The sequence below is a fragment of the Bombus fervidus genome, chromosome 4 (assembly GCF_041682495.2).
Source record: "Bombus fervidus isolate BK054 chromosome 4, iyBomFerv1, whole genome shotgun sequence".
Classification (NCBI taxonomy): domain Eukaryota; kingdom Metazoa; phylum Arthropoda; class Insecta; order Hymenoptera; family Apidae; genus Bombus; species Bombus fervidus.
In genome coordinates, this window is record NC_091520.1 from 16,169,884 (window position 1) to 16,188,674 (window position 18,791).

At 34.5% G+C, this 18,791-nt stretch overlaps 3 protein-coding genes and 1 long non-coding RNA gene across 5 annotated transcripts in view; 1 reads left to right on the plus strand and 3 right to left on the minus strand.

The window, feature by feature from the left end:
- On the plus strand, positions 1–15,845 carry LOC139986521 (uncharacterized). The gene is made up of 6 exons (XR_012453370.1): positions 1–257; positions 1,125–1,187; positions 1,918–2,076; positions 6,006–6,099; positions 14,026–14,077; positions 14,992–15,845. It is a non-coding gene; the product is annotated as an uncharacterized lncRNA (long non-coding RNA).
- LOC139986516 (transcription initiation factor TFIID subunit 9-like) overlaps positions 1–18,791 on the minus strand; it is a 40,086-nt gene that overhangs the window by 7,460 nt on the left and 13,835 nt on the right. The gene's annotated exons all lie outside the window — the stretch shown is intronic.
- Positions 6,154–10,011, minus strand: LOC139986515 (pancreatic lipase-related protein 2-like). The gene is made up of 9 exons (XM_072001920.1): positions 9,966–10,011; positions 9,466–9,501; positions 9,298–9,392; positions 9,064–9,229; positions 8,414–8,562; positions 7,305–7,559; positions 6,826–7,014; positions 6,580–6,703; positions 6,154–6,306 (listed from the first exon to the last, which is right to left on the minus strand). The coding sequence occupies exons 3-9, from the start codon at positions 9,320–9,322 to the stop codon at positions 6,270–6,272; spliced, it is 945 nt and encodes a 314-aa protein (XP_071858021.1). The 5' UTR covers positions 9,323–9,392; positions 9,466–9,501; positions 9,966–10,011; the 3' UTR covers positions 6,154–6,269.
- LOC139986513 (phospholipase A1-like) overlaps positions 15,268–18,791 on the minus strand; it is an 11,353-nt gene continuing 7,829 nt past the window's right edge. Inside the window, exons 3-7 of one of the 2 annotated variants that reach the window (XM_072001915.1) lie at positions 18,140–18,288; positions 16,473–16,727; positions 15,966–16,154; positions 15,721–15,844; positions 15,268–15,450 (exon numbers count right to left, since the gene is read on the minus strand). In XM_072001915.1, the coding sequence (XP_071858016.1) occupies positions 15,390–15,450; positions 15,721–15,844; positions 15,966–16,154; positions 16,473–16,727; positions 18,140–18,288 (778 nt within the window). In that variant the 3' untranslated portion in view covers positions 15,268–15,389. The remainder of the gene's footprint in view (positions 15,451–15,720; positions 15,845–15,965; positions 16,155–16,472; positions 16,728–18,139; positions 18,289–18,791) is intronic. The other variant, XM_072001916.1, reaches the window with a different exon arrangement.

The window sequence follows — 18,791 nt, forward strand, 5'->3', positions numbered from 1 at the left end:
TTTTTTATAACGGCTGGTTGCAGTTATTTCTTATCGTAATTCTTCGCTGCGAGCAATGCCATATTTTCCTAGAGAGACTCGTGCATAATTTTGGCTCATTTATTTGCCAGATTCTCCTTCGCAAATACTGGCGACGAAAAGATAGGTGCAGGACTAACCCCATCGATTTGTCAGCGTTGTTTCACCTGTCTCCGACATAATTTCGTCTCGTGCCACCTCGTTATCGTTGGAGTAAAAAATTACACTGGGTTTTTCAGGTAATATCGATGAAAATGTTTATGCACGTATAAATCTCGTCGCTGTTACATGACGATTCTTCGAAATATTCTTTAAGATCGTGCGAATTATCATTCTCGGTTTCTTGAGAAGCCTATAGGTTTTTTCTAGGTAAATACGTTAAGAGCGATAAGTGTAGCGGAGACGAATGTTCTTCAGATTCTATGTTTTTATATGTTTCCATAATACGATAAAAGACAAAGGGAAAAGAAAACTATGTGAGCGATGAACGAAAGGATCCTTTTTTCCTTTCTTTGGAGAGGTAATGAATTAATGATTAGTTGGAAGAATGTGTTTGTAAAAATTACGTAGATTCCTTTGAATTATTAATTTTTTCTATTAATTTCATCGTATAATTTTTATGTAACTGTGTAAAAATTATTAAACTTGAATATAAACTAAGAAGGAGACAAACACTCGGCCCTTGTTTTTAATAGAATTTTAAGAACACTGAAATTTATTATTAAGTTTCCTTTTCGCAAATTATACACTTCGTACGTTTTTTTTTTTTTTTTTTTATCTACAAATTATACTTCAGTTGCGGATAAATAATAGAAATGCGTGTTAAATACAAATTATTTACTTGTGCCGATTCAAGTTGATGTTTGGTTCATGTATTTTTAAGAAAACACTATTTTGCATATTTTGAAATTTATCTTTTTGTCTAATGCTATCAGTACACATAGGAAAATAAAAGCCTCGCGTTAGAATATGATTTACTTTCGTATTCCTACAAAAATTTATATACTATATATATATATATAATAACTAGATATTAAATTGTTAAAATGTAACGTGATATTTTTATAAAATGAGGAATACGAGTTATCAAGATTCAATGTTTTCAGGTTTATTATGAATTATAAAGGATTATATTCGGTCATAAGTATAGGACTCCTCTAGGTGTTCAGGTGAGTACCAATAAAGAATCAGTGGAATCAATATCACATTGCGGAATGCGAATTCCTCAAAGCGACCAGCTAACTATCGCTGTGTTTTCCGCAAGTCTGATATTCTACGCATAACTCGCATTCGCGCGTCTCGACATATACCTTCTAGCGATTACTCAAATATATATTTGCTGTGTTTCTCACAGTGATTATTAGAATTTTTCTGAACTATTATGATCTATAAATGAAAAGGAATTTTGTATTTTGAAATTTTTAACAGTCCAGTTCTTCCTGACTATACACCGTGTAACTTCATCATTCAACGTTCTTCTTTTTATTGGGCTGTCCGAAAAGTTTCTTTCGTTTTATAAAGAAATAATAGACGCACAATGGTGTTTGTTTTATATTAGTTTATTGAATTATCCACGAACGTAGTAATAGAACTTTAACGAAATAGATCATACCTAATTCAATAAAATAATATTAAACAGAAATTGTTGTTCATCTATCGTCGTCTCATGAAACGAAAGAAACTTTTCGGACAACCTAATACATTTCGTATTGCGATTATATTCCAACGAAGCATCTGGGAAGTTATTCTTCGAGAATATCCTAGAAACGATTAGACAACTCCAAAGGATTAAAGTCTATTTGCCATTAAGCATGGAAACAGCGCAATCTACCAATTTGTAACATTATCGAGAAAATGTAGGAACTCGTTCACGCATGTTTACTCTGTGTCTTTATTTAGAATAGTCTGCGAACAAGTGTCGCATCATCCACCGGTATCCGCGTTTCACGCGGACAGCGAGGAATTCACATTCCACGGCACTATACACCCGAAATTGAAGTTCTGGGGCACATCTATCCAAGTACATCCAAAGGGTGTTGTCACTGTCGAGCTTCCTAAGTAAGTGCCCGATTCGTTTATTGTTACGTATATTGGGTTGGCAACTAAGTGATTGCGGATTTTGTCATTAGGTGGTATTGGGTTGGCAACTAAGTGATCATTAGGTGATATTGACAAAATCCACAATCACTTAGTTGCCAATAGAATTACTCTCGAACATAATAATAAAAACGTAACGAAATAGATCATAGCTAATTCAATAAAATAATATAAAACAGAAATTGTTGTTTATCTATTATCGGTTTATGAAACGAAAGAAACTTTTCGGACAACCTAATATATTTTGCTCATTTAAAATAGAAAGTTTTATAGCATATCCTTATCTTATTTGATCTTGTTAGAAAGTAAGGCCACGTAAAATATTATGCGAAAAGATTTGGATTTTGCACTTCGTGTTTATTCAACAGCGACATTTGCTGATGACACTGCTTTATTAGTATCTCACTCAGACCCGATGATTGATTCCTCAACTCTCCAGCGAGGTCTCGACTCTATGGAAGAATCGCTCCACAGATGACCATAAATAATATTCCAATACCAAACAAAGATTCAGTCAGATATCTGGGCATGATTCTAGACAAAAGAAATGATGGCACATGGTAGATAAATCCAAAGAACTGAAAACAAAACTAAAAAAGTTTTACTGACTCATTGGCAGACGCTGCAACTTAAATATGCAGAGTAAAATAATGCTGTACAAAGTCATATTAAAACCTATTTGGACCGATGAGATCCAACTATGGGGAACAGCGAGCAACTCCAACATAGAAATTTTTCAACGATTCCAATCAAAAACTCTAAGATCCTTAATAGACGCACCTTGGTATTTTACCAACGAAACGATAGATCGCGACCTCAAGATACAGTCAAAGAAAAAATATCCAAATTTATAAACAGATATAATATAGAAGTTAACAACCATTAAAACCCATTAGTTACCTAATTAATTTACACGACGGATCAGATCCGCAGACTAAAAAGGAAATACTCCTTAGATCGAAGCATTAGATTCAACTAGAATCAAACATATTATAAACTTTTATAATCCAAGTTACAGAACCACGCCAAAAAAATTTACTTAAAATTCTGTATGAGAATTGATTGTAAATAATCTACTAAATAAAAAAAAAAAAAAATGTTTATTTAAGGAAGAAACGTCAAAATCTCATTTATTTTTAGACGTCCCGGTATCAGCCTGATTCATATTATTTGTGTTTCTTTTTGTCTCACATTGTCGACTATCTCGATAACCAGCATCCTACCACATCTAAATATTGTTCCGAATTGACGAGAGCTTTCAGTTTTATCGGATCGGAAGTTTTTACGCAGAAGATCACTGTCGTTGATTTCCTGATTATTTTTTATTTGAGATTTTTAAGACGATAAGTCGTGCTTGCGAGATCGAAAGATTCGCGAAGGTTTTTAATAGATAGCTTATCGTAGGTGATCACCGTTCGATGTTAACGTATTGTCTGACGTATGTTTATCGTATCATCGTGGCTCTATTTATACACAGTGTTTAACCGAGCGTGTGCCCAGTATTGTTCAATAACAGGTACTTGAAGAGAGGGTTAAATTATTTGTAAGAGCTGGAAATTTTTATCAACAGGATTTGTCATACTTGCGAAAGAAGGTAGAATTTCCAGTATTTCAATAAAAAAGGAAACGATCGTTCGAATAAGAGCATTGTTTTTAAAACAATCACTTCCCAAAAAGCGACGATTATGTGAAAACGTCCATCATCGTGAAGTACATTAAACGAAACAATAAAGTAGAATAAAGAACAAGAATAAAGTTGGTATTTGTGAAAATTATGTATCAGATTGTCCGGAAAGTGTCTTTCTTTTACAGACACGTCTTTCACAACGACGCATCTTTATACAAACATGAAACCTAATCTGTCGAACGTTGTGATCTTTATTTTGATAGAACAAAATGGATCATACGGTTACTTTTGTCGAAACGCTGTTATGTTACGTAACATAGGACAATGTTACAATACAAGCCATTTATATTATTAAGTTCTTTGTTTAATAATCTTCGAGATAAAACAAAGTATTTTTTGTTAGTCTTTGATGGTCTCATCGAGTCACAGTTGTGTCGGAGTTTCTGTTTCAATTACGAATCAGTAGGTTGTTGCTGTCGTGTATTTCTTTCATTTCCAGTGACTATTTATAAAGTTATTTATATCGTTATTGAAACAGTGTGCTATTTTCGATCAAAATTCAGATGGAGTGAAACGCGCACGTTGTTATTGAGCGATCATACGCGGACTAGTGAATGAAGTTTGCATTTAATCAAATTGACATCTAAAAGAAATATTGCATTAAGATATAATCTCTGCCTTGCACGATTATTTGTTTCTTTTAGAGAAGAATGATTTTACTTTAATCAATTCGATATCAGCTTATCAGAGTTTCATTGGGAATTGAGAAATTGCTACAGCTTAAAGATCGTATTTAAATTTAGAATGATTTTTTTGCTTCTTTACCCGCTTCAGAAAAAAAAAAAAAAAACTGAATATCTGATAATTTATTATACATATCTACCCAAAATTTTGGAGAAATAACTGAAAGAAATCTAGTTTGCGCACGTATTATACTGCTTTCTGTCTAATTTCAAATTCCCTCGTGACGAAATAACGTTGGAACTTCTTCATATTTCGAAAGTGGACATAAATCAGCGATTAGAGCCACGTGCGGGCCAACGTTGTCGTCATCGCGCTCGTTGTTTCGCGAAATTATAGACACCAATCGATCATGAACCTGTCGTTTCAGATATTTGCAGAAAAAGACAAGAAATTGTATCAATTAAAAGTAATTATACGTGAACACTTGAAAAAAAGACTACAACTTTTGCATACATCTGTCATAAGTCGCATGAAGAGGCACCGTTACTCCTAAATTATATCACGTTGCACTGCTGACGTTAGTTCATCACGATTATTGCATCACATTATCGCAAATGTTGGAAGCTCAGAAAGTCGATCAGATGATGCAAATTTTGACAATCCGAATTTAAAGACAGGTCTGGAAGGAAATGTGTTAAACGTACCATCTGAATGTGTAATTAATTAATAATTATAACGCTATATTTTTGCTAAACATTATTATATGCCTAGCAAATAGAAAATTTATACTCATAGATGCTGTCGTGCTAGACGCATAGTGGAAAATCCACTTGACGTACTCCCTGATCGATTTCGCGTGTTCCGCAAAGACTAGCGAAAATCGTGAATGCTTCTTTGTACTCGACGCGATCGAATAAGAAAAGTAAACTGATACCAAAAATCATATAAACGGATAGATTGTACCTGACAATTGTTTAAATACCTGGAAATTGTTCAAATAAATTGTTGCATATTTGTTTGCCACAGGAAATCGCCATTACGTGACTGAAGTTCGTTTTTACTAGTTGGAAAGATATAAAAATAAATATCGCATATACAGGACAATTTACAACCATTCTGACAGAAAGTGAAGATTAGGTTGTCCGAAAAGTGTCTTTCTTTCGCAAACATGTTTATTTACAACAGTGTACCATCGTACAAACGTGAAGCCAAGTTTGTGAAATATCGCCGTGTTTATCTCAATAGAACAAAAATAATATAAAACAAAACCTTGTGCGCTTATTATTTCCTCGTAAAACGAAAGAAACTTATTGGACAGCCTAATATCTAGCGACAGGCCTTTTAGTTCTATTTTTATCGGTTAAAGCCGCTAATTTAATGCGTTAAAATACTACCACGTCGCATCGTTTCTCACGTTTTATTAAGAACTTGAAACCTCGATGAAAGTCGATCTCAGTCTACAGCAATCATAAGTCGCTCTATTGTTCTCTAATCTCAATTTGGAACGATACAAAAATGTTCACTTACGATCTTAGCATACGAAAATGAATATTAACAATTGAAATTAATTTTTATGAAGATGACGCTGTTCCTGGCGAGGCTGCTGGCATCGCTATAGATATATGATCATGCTTGCATCGAAATCAACTCAAACAGCCGAGAATATAGTTGGGGTAAGTGGAAATAAAAGTTCTGTTACACAAATTTCAAGCCATAGTAAGATCGAATGCTATTTACTTCTCAATTTATTTCTTAATTTGTACAAGTACTTTACAATTATTAAAATACATCGAAATATTGAATATTCAGACGAATAATTTTATCCATCAAGAGCATAAGCATATTAACTGCTAGTTTTGAAGTGATAGGTTCCCCTAGCTCTGTAAAAAAATTAACATATATTAGCATCAGCTAACTAAATTAAATTCTAAGAGATAATTAAACAGATATATTCAGCAATTAACTCTCAAGTATCTATGCAAATTCATATTTTTATGAACTCAGCTAAAAGTGCAGGACCAAGAATTTTCGCCTCCTAAATATTATAACATGTACTATTCCATTATTTATTTGCATTCTATGCATTCTTTAAATTTCCCGGAAATGCGTAAAGCTCCATAATTTATCAGTAACAGTAGTAAAATAAAACTTACTTCGGATCGAGGGTAGCACCACCCATGTATGCTGTTGCACCATTGTCAGCTACACCGTTGAAAGCTTTTGGATTCGTAACAGATTGACTGAAGTATTGGTAACTGCGTCCATGTGCGCAAGATCCTGTGTTTCATAAAATTCATTTTTAGTATCGCATATACAGGCGCGCGCACACAACCGCGCAAATAATATTTTTTACATCGAAAATTGTCAGTAACAGACGATTCTCGAAGCATATTACTTACCTAACAAATCATCGCCGCATCCTGGTTGATGTCTTCCATCATTGGCAAAGAAATCGGAAGTACCAATAGAGATATCCATACCCAAATATCCGGCACATGTGTGAATAGCTTGAACATTTTGCGCGTCCGATACATCGACTCTTTCACCGGCTCCTTTGTTTTCAAACAGTGGCTTGGCAGGGTCGAGCGCTGAAATGACAAATATTTAGGGATTTAAGTATAATTTACCGTATCATAATGTCGTTTTGTTGCATGATGATGTTTTTAAAAACGTTTTCTTTCGAGTTACCATAATGTAAACATATTTCTGACATTTTTAAATTTATCGTCCAAGATTGTGAACCTCATTTATCTTTCTGCTTATTTTTCATTTGCAAAACCAAATCAATTTGACGTGTTCAACCTGACGTTAAAATCAACGCTACCGGTGTTTCTTCGAGAATTTTTGAATGCCACTTCGAAAATATATCGTTACTTACCGACAACTTCCGCCACTCGGCTCAATTTTCCTACCTCTCGTGCGCTCAAGCCCGCGACATGAGCACCGAGAGAGTGTCCAATAATTTTCAAGTTGGACGTGCGCAAACCAGCGCTAGTTCGCAAGAAATTCACGAAACTAGCCACGTGACTAGCTACGCGTGGTACGTTCTTTGCAACAGCGATGTAATCCTTGTGATCTGCTATGTTGCTCCAATCGATGACGATGACGTTACAGTCACGGACCTTAAGGAAAGCTGAAAACAAAAAAAAAAAAAAAAAATATTGTTTGTCATAACATTAAAATATAATATAAAATATCGAAGATATGGCTACCGATGCTCGTAAGTTGTAGGATACCTGCTGATAATCTATGCAAATTGAATAATTTTTACTATGTTTAGTTTCGAAGTATTTTTAATATAAATCTGCTATTTTTTTGTTATCGTACCTGTCTTACGATGTAAAATAACAAACGATTTGTTAGATCTTTTCGATAGATATCTATGGCCGACCGGATATATGTCATAGAATACTTCTCTACATTTAAAAACAGTCTTGGAAAATAGAATAAAGTTGTCCCGTTTGAGGCCATGTTTTGAAGAAGATAGGCTTTGAATACGCTCGATCACGTATACTTGACAGATGCAATTTTTTCGAAAACGAATTTTCAAGCGAACAAATTTTATTCTATATTTTCGATTTATTTTTCGCACGTAAAATAATCTCTTACTAATTGTCTGCTTCTATATGATCAATAGTTACGCAATATATTATCAAATGTCTCGTGTTATACCATTTCGAGACGTGAAAAACCAGAAATTTCATTTGCATTTTGTGGCGTTAAAATATTCGGTTATTAGCCTGCATAATATGCATAATTTTATTTAAAAGATAAATCTCACAGGAAGCTTCGAATAAATCAATATATCTTGCAGTATACTTGTCAAGCTTTCAAACTTGATTTTTTCATAAGGTCAAACGTGTAACATAATTTCGCTGTTTCCGATTTTTGTTTTCGAATCACACGATCTCTACTGACTTTAATTATTTGTCACGAACTTTAGTTCACGGTGTATTTATTGTATTACATCGATGATACTTTACTTACCATCGCGTACGAGCGTACATGATTCAGATTCACCGTTGCTATTCCAACCGTGAGTGATTACAACGGTTTCTCTGTTTGCGTTCCAATGACTCTTTCGAACCGACATTACGTCATTTAATTTTAGGACGTCACCATTTTTACTGTTTTTTCTAGAATAAATAGTATGTTTAAGCGAAGCTGTTAAACGTATTTCGAATGTATATTCATGTAACACGGTTGTTTGTTTGCTGGAAACAAAGTTTTAACCCACATTTTGCACATTTTTGCACATTTCGGTCTTACTCTGATTTTAGCGAACAAAATCGCTTTCTCATATATTAAGTTCAAATTGAACATGTTTTCTAATGTTGGAAAGATATAATTGGGTTAAAAATGATCGAAAGAATGTAACAGGGTTAAAAATTCTCTAGATGGATAAAGCAAATTTTACAACATTAAATCGCAGGTTCCTATTTTATTTAAAATTTAACCTGTTTGAATAGGAACTCTGATTGTACGTTAGGAAGAAAAGATATAATTCGTTACGGTGTTTTGCTGTGATTTAAAAAATTAAAGGTAATAATTCCCGTAAGTAGATTTACGACAAAAATGTACAAAATGTATATAAGAATTTTCCATAAAGAAGGAGATTAATATAAAATAATTCTAACTGCGTGTAAAGCGTGAAACTGATCGTGTCCACATTGGCACCGAAAAGAAGCAAGTCTGCTTCACTTAGTAAGGCGTTATCAAGTTTAACCAGAGCCGGGTTTCCTTCTTTGTTCGGTAGAATCGTATAATTGGCTTCTCTCAACGTCGAAAGCAACGTAGGATAAACTGAAAACAAATTTCTTTCGTACTAAGCTATTCGATTTTTCTCGATCGAAAAATATTCTGATACTAACACAGTACCAATGATGCATTTACCATGGTTGTCAAATTGATTCGCTATACGCACCGCGGTATAGATCGACTTCTCAGCTTCCTTTTTTTACCGCTTCTTTTTATAGGTTTCAACGAAACAATGATTATTTACTCAAGCACTGCACAATTGATAAGAAACTGATACTCACCTGATGAATGATGGCCGACTTACACCGATGAATCTTCTACAAATAGAAAATTAAGGTGAATTGTTTCATCTTAAAGGAAGCACGATGTATAGTATATATATAAGTACGAAGTTAAGTTAAGTTAATTGCAAAGATATTTAATTGTTTGCTTTAAGTATAATTTCATTTATTTCTTAGAAGTATATGTATAAATTTTGTAATATTGTATGTACTAAAATATCTTTTAATTCTCCAAAGTCTGAATTCTACTATTTATTTTGAATATTTATATTCACTTCGGGAGTATTTAAGAAATTCGTATATCGAAAATAGATAATTTAGATTTGTTGACTTTGAATGTCAAGCTTCTTTTTTAACTGTTCAAAATTTAGATTTGAAGTCAAACGGTACGTAACTATTTCGAGTAATACAAAGAACAATAATGGTGCTGTATCTAAAATTAATTATCCGCTCTTTGTTTTTATCGAAGCTATCGCTTATTTTAGTCTTACTTTGCTTACCTGCTGCAAGTTACTCCGTAAGGGAACTATGTATTCAATGAAGTATATCGCCACGAATTAGTTATTTATATCTGTTTCAAGCTTTTTGGACCGTCTGTGAACAGATGTGAACATTTTATACAATTCATTATGATGGAAATTTTGATCATACGTAAATTGTTCTTAATAGCTACTATTTTAATTGATTAGTTAATGAATTAATAGCTCTAAGGTTTTCGAAACAATCGGTAGATACTAATTACGTAATAAACAGGTGTTTGCAATTTTTTCAACGAGGGATCGTAATCAGATGTTGCAGCACCTTTCGCTATTAAGGTGAATTATCATCATCATGAATAATAAGAGAATTCGTTTCTTTTTTGGTACACGTGTCAGTATATTTTCGATAATTACACTTACGATCTGTCGTCAATTGTAAGAATTCGTCTGAAAATTATAAGATCCATCCAAAACTATAATTTACGATTCCTTTTCAGTCTAATTGTTTCTACAGGAAATTACCATAGTCGTTATTATCTCATCCATGACTTGTGATTTTGTGATCCTTGAAAATTTTCAGATCCAAAACTGTAATTCGCGATTTCTTCCTCATTTCAGTTATTTTTAGAAAAAATTACTACAACCCGTGATTAGACGACCGAAAGATTAAACTATTCAGAGATTAACCATCGGTTTCTTCATAGATCGTTATAGAATCGGAATTGTTGTAGCATCGTTAATATGAATCGTACTATCTTGCAAACTGTCATTAAAAATAATTTATTTCGTGATAAAGTAACTATGTTTCCAACAAGCTTTATGCTCGAGACTATCTTAAATTTCCAAAGACAGTCAAATATATTTTACCGTAGACTTCGCACGTCATTTTACTGATTACGCTACGTTTGAAATATTGAATATGGATATTCGTTGATTAAATAACTTTAGAGATATAAACGATTAAAAAATTGCATACCTTCAAGCGATCATCGAACGTTTGTCGTTTTCTAGACTCATGAAATCACTGTTAACTCGTTTCCCTTAGAAAGAGATGTGGCCGTCGATGGTTGACATGGAGAATTTATAATAACGATGCGAGATTTCCATCAAAACTGACCCGTGCTCTCATTCAGCTTAATTATTTTTTAAATGTTTCTCTGAAATTCCTGTTTTATGGCATATCTTAATCATCCGATATTTCGATAATAATTGAAATTCCAAATATATGTGTCATCCCCTAAGAGCCTGAATGTGTTTTTTCGGGGCACCGATTCCAGTTATCCTTCCATTGACAACAACAATTCTGTGAGACATCATACTGTGAGACATCATACTGTGAGACAATGCTACGAACTATTTTAGGATAGTCGCAGCGTAGTAATTTACGGCGTGTTTGTTGATTCGAAACTTGTACACGCAGGCGATGGCTTACCATAAATTATCATAGACAAATTTCTTTTAAGTCGTTCCATCTCCAACTCTGTTTTGCTATTTGTTCTTTCATTGTATTACTCGAAACAATCTTTCCTTATCTTCGGTTTACTAGTAAGAATGATGATATCTTGGATGTAACAACTCTTATGAATTAACCATTGATGTAGGTAGAATGTCAACAAAAATATTTACCTTCTCCAACGTAAATATAATACGTTGTTTCTTGTGGAACAAGTGGAAACTGTTCCACTTAAGTGTCATCTCGCGTTCTCAGGTATTGATTTTAATCGACGTAAAAAATTAAACGTTATCAGGGTCATTACGGACTGTATTCTTAAGAAAGTAAGATAGCTGGATAATTTTACCAAGACTAGAATTGAGTTTTAAAACGTAAGGTTTTACCAGCTTAGATTATGGAGATTTGTAGAAAATATTGTTTGGAGAAAAAGAAATAGTGGAGAGATAAGTAAGGTATAAGAGCATTTTGTGTACATCAAAGAGTCCTGTAAATCTAACATCAAAGGGTAAAATTCATTCGTCGGATCAGAGAGTATTATCTAGTGGCAGTTGATGATGATAACGATAGAACCTTTACGAAGGAATTTTTATAAAGAGTATTATGTAATCTCATTTAATACATCTAACGTTTTGTATAAAGATAACAAGTACAGGATAAAATATTATCGTGCAAGACTATACTTCAAAACAATTTAGGTTTTCAACATTTATTTCTCATTCAATTACACGTACAATGTTTATCAATCTTTATAATGAAAAATGAATGATAATGTCTCAGGTACATTAAAATTACATTTCTATCAAGGTGAATGGTGGTGATTTTTTATTCTTTTTTAATCGCTATCATATCTGTTACGTCGGCCGTTACGACTCTCTGCCTGAACCGGGTCACGCGTCGCGGGCAGGATGACAATCAGATGTCTTCACATCCTTACCGCGTATCCTCGATAGTCTCAAGTACCCTCCATAAATCCCAGGCATTTTCTATTTAAGGTCCTGCAGACCGACCAAATATTCTTTCACCGAATAGTTTATTGTCTACTACGGGAAGGTATGGGAAAGTTGGTTTCTCTCACGTTCAGTATCTTCCGTTAGCGACTTTCTCTCAAGGGCGGCTAAGACCCTTACTAGTCCACCAGCCCTCTGTTATCCAATCAGAAGCAACGTCTATTGCCCTCACTTTCCTAGTCAAAATTGTTATCAACAAATCCGATGGTTCCGTGCGCTAGACACACCCATCCTTAGCTTTCCTCCGCCACAGCATCGTCACCGAACAGTACTGATTTTACATCTTTCGAACGGTCAACACCTTTGACGGGGTTTCCATCTTTAGATCAGTCACCTACTTTACTTATACATACGCACCAATGTAACTATATTCATTACAAAGTTGTTGGAATAAACTGTAACTTATAATTTGTTATATCAGTGTCACATTCAATTTAACTATCTCTATTCTCCTAATCGAAATAGGGGATCGATCGTTTCGCGGCGTCGATTGTCTAATCGTAACGGGAATTTACGACTCCCGTTGATGTGCTTCCTCGCGATCGCGTCGCCGGCTTGTCCCGCCTGCCCCGTGTCCCACGGCGACGAACTGTTACATCTAGGTAGAAAGATCAAAGATTTATTAACTACGCGACTACACGATACATAGAACCGCTCTTTATTTTCTGTCTTCTGCTATAGTAACCTTCCTCACGTACGTTCCACGTTTTCGCGACAGTACGCAAAGAACCAACACGGATCAAGAAACAGTGATATGAAATAGATGTACGAAGACGTTCGTTCGCGTTCTTGAAAAGTGCAATACCCCAATATCAGCGTAACATCGCGACACCGAGTGCTAGAAACACGATTTAGAAGATTTACAAGATAGAAGATTTTGGAAAAAGTGAAGTTAGCATTTCAAAGCGATCACTGGATTGCTTTACATGTGCCATCACAATATTATAGTGTGTCTGTTAGGTGGCAAATTATGGAATTCGCGATTAGCCGTACACCTGGAGACTGCACGTATCGAGCTTGTGGGTTTGACGAGGACTCCAGTGCATCTTCTTCATCCTCGCCGCGTCCTACTCGCACTCCTGCGAACCACATGCTTCGCGTGGCATACTCTCCAGAAAATATCAATAAGTTCGAACATGATTATTCGTAGCTCGTACGACGCTCGTTCCGTTGGACGGAGACGCCTTTTTCGCTGTGGCGATCTGCACGCATATGCGCTGCTGGACGCGGACGAAGCTTGTACAACGAGCTTTAATGAGATGATAGCTGAGTAGACGAAAGGGCAAAAGTTCGTCGTTGATACATGTGTTTGCAACTACCGTTTATCGATTGCAGCACACACTTACTTAACGAAATAGGAAACCGTGCACGGTTTAATCGATGCGGTAACGAAGTTGTTGGCGACATGTCTGCGTAATTGTAATGGAATTTTCATGGCTCCTAAGAGCGGTGCGTAATATACCGTCGCACAGAAACGAGAAACCAACCCCTCGAGGACTCGATAGCGCTTCCATAAATATCCTTCGTGCTCTGCGTCTATTTCCCGAAACGATAGCACGCGATGAAGCTCTTACGGCAGTTTCAATGACACACGTTAATTAAATTTCTTGTCTGTTTTCAGGATATGGCAGCGACTGGCTACTGATGATTCAGAAACTTTATTCTATAGACAGGTTAGTCTGAAAATTATGATATAATCGAGAAACGAACTTGTTAACACGATGACTTATTAAACTTTTTCGAACGATTAAAGTAAGATAAATTTCACGGATTAAGAAATTTTCGACAATGTTAATAACTTTTGTTAAAATTTTTTATCTTAAGTATATGATAAATTATATTTTTTAATAAACATTATATGTACTTACCTCGTTAATGAAGTATGAAACAGAAGAAAATACTAAATAAATGTTTAGAAATATTCTTCACATTCGTAAATACTCATTGTCATTGCAACACATGTTTAATTTAAATATATGCATAGCTGGAAATGCGATTATGTGAATTCCTTATCGCAGTCGCTTCACTCTATCTATAAAAGATGTAATTAATTTAAAATGATAATATTTAATGAATTAAACATACTTTACAAAAGTTTCTTTATGTATTTTCTGCGGCATATATTTGTATTAAAGTAAAGTGACGTTTATCCTATCCGTAAGGCGTACTACGAGCGGCTATAGATTACGTATTGTACATACGACGAGTATTGTACATCTTCAAGCCTTTTATTAACAATAAAACAAGAGAGCAGTGTATATGTTGTCCTCTTTCCACAATGAAGAATTGGTTGACACGAAACATTATCGCATGCAAAAATTAATTAAAAAATCGAAGTATGTTGTCGATTATAATCGATCGATGGAAACTGTGGATCAAATTGCGATACCAGTGCGAGATTTGCAGTGTCGGCCTATGTGAAATACTATGTTGCGAAAAATACTACACGCAATACCATTATTAGAAGCTATTAGTATCGTACAATTATATTATATCATATGATATTATTATATTGTGTAATGTTATTCGTTTCTAAATTGTAATTAAAAGTGAGTGTGTTAAGAAATTATTAATATTTTGTTTTGAGGGAATTCTTTTTTCTTCGAAAAACACCGTTAGAGCAGCTCGATTTGCAGTGAGACGTAAACGCGACCGCAGACGATCTTTCTCGCGTGCACTGTTTTGGCGCGAAGGCTCGTTCAGAGGGAGTGCCGCGAAGAAGTCGCCCGTAGCGAAAGGATTAAGATGGCTTTTGCTCGACATCGCTATACGTATGCTCACGCTTGCATCGAAATCAACTCAAGGAATTCAGGATATGGCTGCAGTAAGTGGAAATAAAAGTTCTCTTATACGAATTTCAATCAACAATAAAATCAACGGCTATTTATTTTTTAATTTCCTTCATAATCTATACAAGTATGTTACAAATATTAAAATACATATGTTCAAAATACATCCAAATATTGACTATTTAAAAGAATACTGTTATCCACCAAGAGCATAAGGATACTGACTATTAGTTTTGAAGTAATAGGTTCCTTTAGCACTGTAAAAATTAACATATATTAGCACCAGCTAACTAAATTAAATTTTAAAAAATAATTAAACAGATATATTCAGCAATTAACTCTCAAGTATCTATGCAAATTCATATTTTTATGAACTCAGCTAAAAGTGCAGGACCAAGAATTTTCGCCTCCTAAATATTATAACATGTACTGTCCATTATTTATTTGCATTCTACGCATTCTTTAAATTTCCCGGAAATGCGTAAAGCTCCATAATTTATCAGTAATAGTAGTAAAATAAAACTTACTTCGGATCGAGGGTAGCACCACCCATGTATGCTGTTGCACCATCTGCACGTGTACCGAGAAAGCCTTTCGGATTCGTAATTGATTCAGCGAAGAGTTTGTAGCTACGCACATGTGCGCAAATTCCTGTGTTTCATAACATTCGTTTTCAACATTGTATAAACACACACACAGACTGAGGTACAGAGATAATATTTTTTATGTCGAAGTGTGTCAATGATAGAATATTCTGTAGTATATTCCGTACCCAACAAGTCAATGCCGCATCCTGGTTGATGTCTTCCATCATTCGCATAGAAGTCTGAAGTACCAACAGATAGATAATAACCGAACTGTCCAGCGCATGTGTGGATAATTTGAACATTTTCTGCGTCTGATTTATCAACTCTTTTACCAGGTTTTTTGAGTTGAAACATTACGTTGGCAGGGTCAAGAGCTACAATGACAAATACATAGAGATATAGTATAATTTACTGTATCGCAATGATATTTCGCAGGACATGAAATCGACTTACATTAATGTACATATAGGATTTGGGAGTGCTCTTTTACGAGTTAACATAATCTAGACATATCTTGGACATTTTAAAATTTATCGTTTAACCTTACAAACCTCATTTATCTTTCTGCTTATATTTCATTTGCAAAACCAAATCAATCTACTTTACTGTTTTCAACCTGACGATAAAATCAGCGCTATTGAATTTTCATGGGGAACTTTAGAATACCACTTTAATAATATATCGTTACTCACCGACAACTTCCGCCACTCGGCTTGATTTTCCTACTTCTCGCGCGCTCAAGCCCGCGATTTGAGCACCGAACGAATGCCCAACAATTTTCAAGTTGGACGTTTGTAAACCGGCCTCAACTCGCATAAAATTTATGAAACTAGCTGTACGTTGAGCAACGTACGGTACGATATCTGCGACGACAGAATAAACCAAGTTGTATGCTATCTCACTCCAATCGAGAATAATAACGTTGCAGTCTCGCACCTTAAGAAAACCTGAGAACAAAAAATACTCTTCGTAGTTAATTTTAAATTATCGAATATATGGTCACTGCCGCTCAAAACTCGTAGGACACTTGTTCACATTCAGCAACAACTGAATACTTTTTACTGCGTTTATGTTCTAAGTATTTTAATGTGAATCTGTTATTTTATTAGTATTATATGTGTCCTATAATGTGAACTACCACGCAGAGTCAAATTGTTGTAGCTTATCAATAGATATTTATGGCCGACAGTGCACATATCGTATAAATGTATCTAAATTCGATACAACCGAAGTCCAGGAAGTTTCTATGGCTCAAATTAAGACGAAAATCAGGAGTAACGGAGTTACGTTGTAGCCTTTATTTTCGACAAACTGGAATTTAGAAATTAGACAAATATACGTGAATTTGCCTGGTTCCTAATCACACAAGAATAAAAAATTGGAAAAACGAGTCTAAAATGTGGAATAAAATTATCTCGTTCAGTGTGTAGTTTTGGACAAGACACGGTTTGAACCTTCACGATACAAAAGGAACACAACTGTGTGTATCCGATACCAAAAATATGGGCTCGCTATCAACTACTGTAACAGAATTCGAGCGTGCGTTAAATATGCCGAGATTAACCTTTTTATTTTATAATATTTTTCCTCTGCTATTTGTATATTTTTCTTTTTATTGTTCAATTTGTACTTTACAACTTGTTCAGCTAGACATTCGATAAATATTTGTATATGAGGATGTTAGAAAGGTTGTTGAAGTCATTGAGATTTGTGGCGTGTGAGTGGTCATCTCCATTCAGATGCAATTAGGAAGTGACGATGTATTAGGTTGTGCCAAAACTTTCTTTCGCTTTATTTAGAATTAATACACACAACGTATTTTCTTTTATATTATTTTATTGAATCATGTATGATCATAATAGTAGAAATGTAACAAAATAGATCATACATAGTTCAATAAAATAATATAAGAGAAAAAATGTTGTGCACCTATTATTTCCTTGCAGAACGAAAGAAACTTTTGTGACAACCTAATATTTATATACACTTGTACACATTTGCCATGACCGGTATGTACTAATCATTTATACTGAGATACGTGGAGGTGATGTGGACATTTCCAGTGATGTGGGCGTAAACTTTTGCTGTTAATTCTTTGCTGCATCGTTTAGCATAGTTGCGTATCTCCTTCTACTTCACGATTAGAAATACAAGGTCTTTTTAAAATTCTAGATCGCGGAATTTCATATTGCCGTATTCTTGGCAACTTTCGAAACTCAAGTTTTTTTGAAAAACGAAACCGTGTAATTGTAAAACGTAATTTTGTTGTTCTTTATTTTCGTCTTAATTCGAGTCATCGAACCTCCCCTAACATCAATTATATCACGAATTTACGGTCACTCCATATCTGCGTATTTACCGTCACGTATGGTTGTACAAACTGGACTTTCTCCGCTGTGACTCCAACCATGAGTGATGATAATGGTTTGTTTACTTGAATTCCAATGACTGTTCCGGACGGACTCTATATCATTTGGTTTTATGACATCACCATTTGTGGGATTCTCTCTATATCAAAAATGATATTTGATTTAAACCGTTGAATGTACCTTGAATCTGCCTGTTGTATATTCATTAAACACAAGACGACCTTATATAGTTGTTTCTTCGCCACAAAACATGTTTTAGCCCTACCGATTCACGAATTTCTACGTTTCAGTTTTATTCTCATTTCAGTAAACGATAGCGATGTGTAATTCTTTAAGAAGAAGTTAATTAGTCCTTAAGTCCATCTTTCAAACATTAATCGTAATTAGATTGCCAATTTTCATGCGCTTCTCGATAATTCAAACGTGCAAACTGTACATAAAGATTTTCCGTAAAGAAGGAAATTGATATGAAATAATACCAACTGTGTGAATAACGTGAAATTGATCGCGTCCAAGTATGTGTCTAAAGTGAGGTTTTTAGGCAATGGGTCTTTATTGATTTCAATGTGAGTTATGTGTCCATCTCCATCCGTTTTAATTATTGGATTGATATAAGTCAACACCGCAAGAAGCGTAGGATAA